This window comes from Leiobunum rupestre, chromosome 10 (assembly GCF_980474605.1).
Source record: "Leiobunum rupestre chromosome 10, qqLeiRupe1.1.hap1, whole genome shotgun sequence".
Lineage (NCBI taxonomy): Eukaryota > Metazoa > Arthropoda > Arachnida > Opiliones > Sclerosomatidae > Leiobunum > Leiobunum rupestre.
Genome location: NC_143393.1, coordinates 6880937 through 6885609, shown reverse-complemented (window position 1 = coordinate 6885609; position 4673 = coordinate 6880937). Strand labels below are relative to the sequence as shown.

General features: G+C 36.6%; 1 protein-coding gene across 1 annotated transcript; it reads right to left on the bottom strand.

Annotated features, from left to right (window-relative positions):
• Positions 1-2501: 2501 nt before the first annotated feature.
• LOC149923471 (UPF0415 protein C7orf25 homolog) lies at positions 2502-4245 on the bottom strand. The gene is made up of 6 exons (XM_090160170.1): positions 4019-4245; positions 3693-3939; positions 3102-3632; positions 2853-3037; positions 2706-2786; positions 2502-2635 (listed from the first exon to the last, which is right to left on the bottom strand). The coding sequence occupies exons 1-6, from the start codon at positions 4181-4183 to the stop codon at positions 2558-2560; spliced, it is 1287 nt and encodes a 428-aa protein (XP_090016296.1). The 5' UTR covers positions 4184-4245; the 3' UTR covers positions 2502-2557.
• Between the last annotated feature and the right edge of the window lie 428 nt (positions 4246-4673).

The window sequence follows — 4673 nt, the reverse complement described above, 5'->3', positions numbered from 1 at the left end:
GTTGCCTTAGTCGCAGAAAGGTTCCGCTCATCCTAGCCTCTGAAATAGTGGAAGAAATTAATGCGTTCATAGTAAAACCAATAATTGATCTATTTATAGATAGAGAGAATGTGTATATTCCGTCAGTCGCGACGCATCATGAACCAGGGGAATCAACTAAAGGGGGAGGAAATGGAAAAGGAGGCGTTCTTATTTAAGGCGTCTCTCGAAGCGGATATACGTATGTTACGTCAATCGCGTCAAGAGGACGTCATATTTAGGGAGCCAATAGTGCGCCGCCTGTAGTTGATTGAACATGAAGGGGAGCCGGGTATAATTTCAAGGAAATAAGTATTCATAAGAAATAAAATTATATTGGTACTATCATGAGTAACGAAATACACATAAGTGTAACACTTAAAAATTCGTGTGGCAATGTTATTGCGAAATAGGACGTTTTGGAACAGGAAACTCATTACATCCTTCCCCCTTTCATTGCTAAAATCAGGTTTACGTTCAGTAGCAGATATTTTCCACCGATGAGCTTTTTGGTCATAATGACGTCGTAAGTTGCTAAACGCTTTTATTCAGTCATCGGTGTTTTTTAAAATGTCGTAGCTTTTATAGTAGTTTTACGTCAGTAATGACGTCAGTCATCGGAAAAACCGACTCTTCCAGCCGATGACTTCGGTGAGTAACCGATGACTATCGTGACGTTAAAACCGGAAACGCGAAAAAGCGTACAGTAGGAAACCGATGTCACCGATTAGTAATCGGTGGGTCCGATGAGCGTTGCTGAACGCAGCCCAGGGTTATTTAAGGCACCCATAAGTCAGGCTTGCTTTCCTTAAATTCCCCCTCTTTTTAACTTTGTTAATTATATCATTTTAAATATTTACAATTAAGTTATTAGTTTCCATTATTTCAACAAGCCCTATATAAACGGTAACTTGCAGGTCTTGGCTTTCGAAAATATTACTTCTGGGAAATTTCCTTGAAGATGTTTTATTGAAGCTCCTATATTACCATATACATATACGATACTATTTTGTTTTTAATTTAATTTTGTTATCGAACAAGAAACCGATTCAATTAGTGTGTACACTTTGTAATTCCAATTACGATAGCGGAGGTTGTCAGTCCTTAGTCAGCCCACGTTGAAGTTTATGGGGTCATTGGCGCTACAGACTATCATTAAAAAAAACGCGGTGGAGAATAGGAAGTGTCATACTTAAACGTGTTATGTTACTTATGGCCCTATAAAATGTCCGTTGTATATAATTTATTTTATTAATTGCCCCCCCCCCGTCTTGGAGCTGACGTCCTCACATTTCAGAACTTCCCTCCCCCTCGTAACGAACAGTAACAATTGGAAAGACTCAATTTCCTAAATTAATAACAATTACCCAACCCTGATTTATGCCGGGAGTAGTGGCTCACTCCTGTAATCCCAGGCGTCCGGGAGGCAGAGTTTGTGGATGGTCGTGTGAGGACGACTACCAATTCCCCAACGGGTGGTCGGAATACTTCCGCCACGGGTGTCCCCACCCCTGTCCCCACGTATCCCCCCGTTGGCGTGGCCGTTACACATATCTCGCCCTGATTAATCAGATGGTGTTTCGCCGGGCTCGCGGTCTTCTCAGACTCAATCAGCCCTTTCTTCCTTGAATAAAAAAAAAACCCCTGATTTATAATTATAAATGTATTAAATTTCTTTTGGAATAAATTTATTTATTTTACCTTTAATAAAAAATCATAGCATTATAACTATTGTTAATTTAGGTTTCAGAATAGAATTATGGTTTGTGCTGTAACATTTAAGTGACCACTTCCTCTTGTGCTTAGCTTTTCATGAATATGAATAGAACGTGTCAAACTTATGGTTGGATGTTATACACTTATGGCTACACACATCGTATTTGAAGGAGCTCAATATCTTAAGGAATCGTTATAAGTAGAAATATATCGTAAAATGTCAGCTGTTAAAGACCTTCCTCAACAACGTTTACTTAATCCATTTTGTTAAAAATAAACTGAACCAAATTCTTGTGGGAGACACTAATCCTCTCCAAAAAGCTTTTAAGAGAGCAGTTAAACCAATTTGTGATTTTTAAGCACTGTGGTGGCCGCGATTGCCCCAAACACCATGAGCCTAAAAACTTGGCTATATTTGACAAAGGTTATTTTACTTCTATCAATACTGCATTGCCTATGTCAATCTAGATTTTACCCTTTCAATTCTATAAAAAAAACCTATAAAGTAACCATTTATCCCAAAAACCATAGCTGTTACCACTGACCATGTTTAAAGGGTCCCTCACTCACAACAGAGGAAGGCATAGGGGTCACAAAAAAACTGGTTTTCAAGCACCCTGCAAGTCTGGATTTTACATTGTGAGTGATGGATCCCTTTAAGTAAGAGAAAAACTACCCTCCAACCAATCAGTTTTAAACTTAATCAAAATATTTAAGATGTTTGGCCTATTTTTATCCTTCACATCATTTAATTTAAACTTCACTAAAATATTCAACACAATTTTTTAATAGAATAATTTGTAACTTTTATTAAATCTGATTTTTATATTTCTTTAGCGGTTGCTTCTTTGAGCTCAGTTAGAGCCCGAGACTCGTGAAGAAAAGAGACAAATTTTACACCCTGAATAAAAAATAAACAATGTAACTGTATTGAATTAAATTGCCTTGGGAATTATTTAGTGATAAAGCACCTGTCCTTCGCAAGCTCTTAAAAATCCTTGATTAGCCGTAACTGTAACTGCTTTTAAATTATCACCTGTACCAAATATCACCTGAAAATGAACAAATAATTCTTGATTTTTGTAACTCCAGTGTTGAGTTATTAAATTATGGCTTACTCTTGTGCGAATTTTAACTTTGCTACTAATATTTAAGGCCATAGCTTTGTCCGAAGGATCATCAGGAACAATGGATACTCTTTCTAGAAGCTTTTCCGCCCTTTCACGTTCATTTTTACCACCAATTGTGCTAATTATCTCTTGAAAATAATGATGCGCTAATTTGCAACATATTAAACTACGCCCTGTTTAAGTAAAACACTTTTCTTTAATATATTTTCTCTTATTATAACTCTGGTTGCGTTCTACCTTCAAAGAGTTTATCTAAAATGGGTTTAACAGAATTAGCTCTTTCCCTCGTAGCTTGATCGGATAATATAACATCTTCAAATATAAAATTGCAACGGCCATTTGTTAAGGAAGAAACGTAAGCAATCATTGTGGATACGTCCAAATTCAACACTGATTTTTTAGGAATTTGAGATAAAGAGAGCAAATTCTTATTTTTCACCAAATATGGACTATGAATGAAACTTTCAACCAAACTAGTTTCAGAACAAATATCTTCTGCTTTAACGCTATTGTTATCAGAAATGGTATCTTCACCACTTTCTGTTTCATCTGAATAATCATCATCTACATATTGCTCTTCTACTTCCACACAATTTCCAATAGACTCTACGTTTATTTTCAATAAAGCTTTTTTAAGCTGAATTGCAACCCCAGCAGCGAACCAAACTTTAACAATAGGTGTTTCATACATAAAAGGATTAAGTTTAGCACATTTTACTAAATCTTTAACTTGATGCACGAGGGAACGTTTCCCATATCCAGTGGCTCCTTCAAATGATCAAAATATTAGTTATTGATATTAAAAGTAAAAATATTTGTTTAAACTACCTAATGAACTTAAGTACACTGACTGCGGGTTTCTCGCTACAACTTTGATCCAGGTTTTTCCTTGATCAGCGAGTACGTCTATCACAACTTGTCTAACAAAGTTGGATTGCTCATCTTCAAACATTAATGGTTTTAACACTTCTGATACATTTCTGGACTGAGAAATGCAGTTCAAAATAGAAGATAAATGAGTCAAATTTGTACTTCTTATGTGTTCCTCCTTAATTGTCTCGGGAGTTTTCGATAACTATCAAATATTAACATAGGTTTAGACCTTGACATGAAACTTTGAAAGAACCATAGAGCTAAGGCTTAACGTAACATACCTTCAAAAGAAACCTCTTCTCTGATATAATTTTAGAAAGAAGACGATTAGCTCCAATTTTGCCACTTAATTGAATTTTTGCATCATCTAAAAGCTGCCCGCATTCCGAAATTTTATTAAATAAAGTCTTTTCTAGATCATTTACCATGTAAATTGCATCAGTCATATTTAAAAAACGGCTAAATTCGTCTGCACAGCAGCGTTGCCAGATTCACAAAATAAAATTATCGTTCCAATGACTAAAAATTATAGATTTTCCGTCCAAATTATAGTACCCAAAACATTCGGCGGAAAATTCAAATTTGCATCCGTAAACCCAGCGTAACCAACGCTGAGCGCTATAATCATAATAGAGTAGTAGCACTTCGTAGCTTTGGCCATGGCCGCCATTGTGGTCGCGAATTTTTTATGAATAGGAAAAAGCATGGGTGACGTCGTGTGACGTAGCACTGCCAATACTCTATAGTCTGTGAGTCACGTGACCTAACGTTGAGTCGACTCGTGTGACGAGATGATGACGAACAAGGTTACTGGAGACCAAGGTTCGTAAAAAAGGACTGGAGACGACGAAGTCGAAGTCTCGCAATGTTTGCCCGAAATTGTAACGAAGGAATTCAGAATGTGGTTCTTTCAACTTCTTTGCCGCATTTTCTAAC

Excerpts from the sequence above, each read along its gene's own strand:
- LOC149923471 (XM_090160170.1), bottom strand. The coding sequence starts at position 4,183 with ATGACTGATGCAATTTACATGGTAAATGATCTAGAAAAGACTTTATTT. Across the intron at positions 3,940-4,018 it reads AGAAGAGGTTTCTTTTGAAG|TTATCGAAAACTCCCGAGAC; the intron begins GTATGTTACGTT and ends AATATTTGATAG. Across the intron at positions 3,038-3,101 it reads TTTAGATAAACTCTTTGAAG|GGCGTAGTTTAATATGTTGC; the intron begins GTAGAACGCAAC and ends TTACTTAAACAG.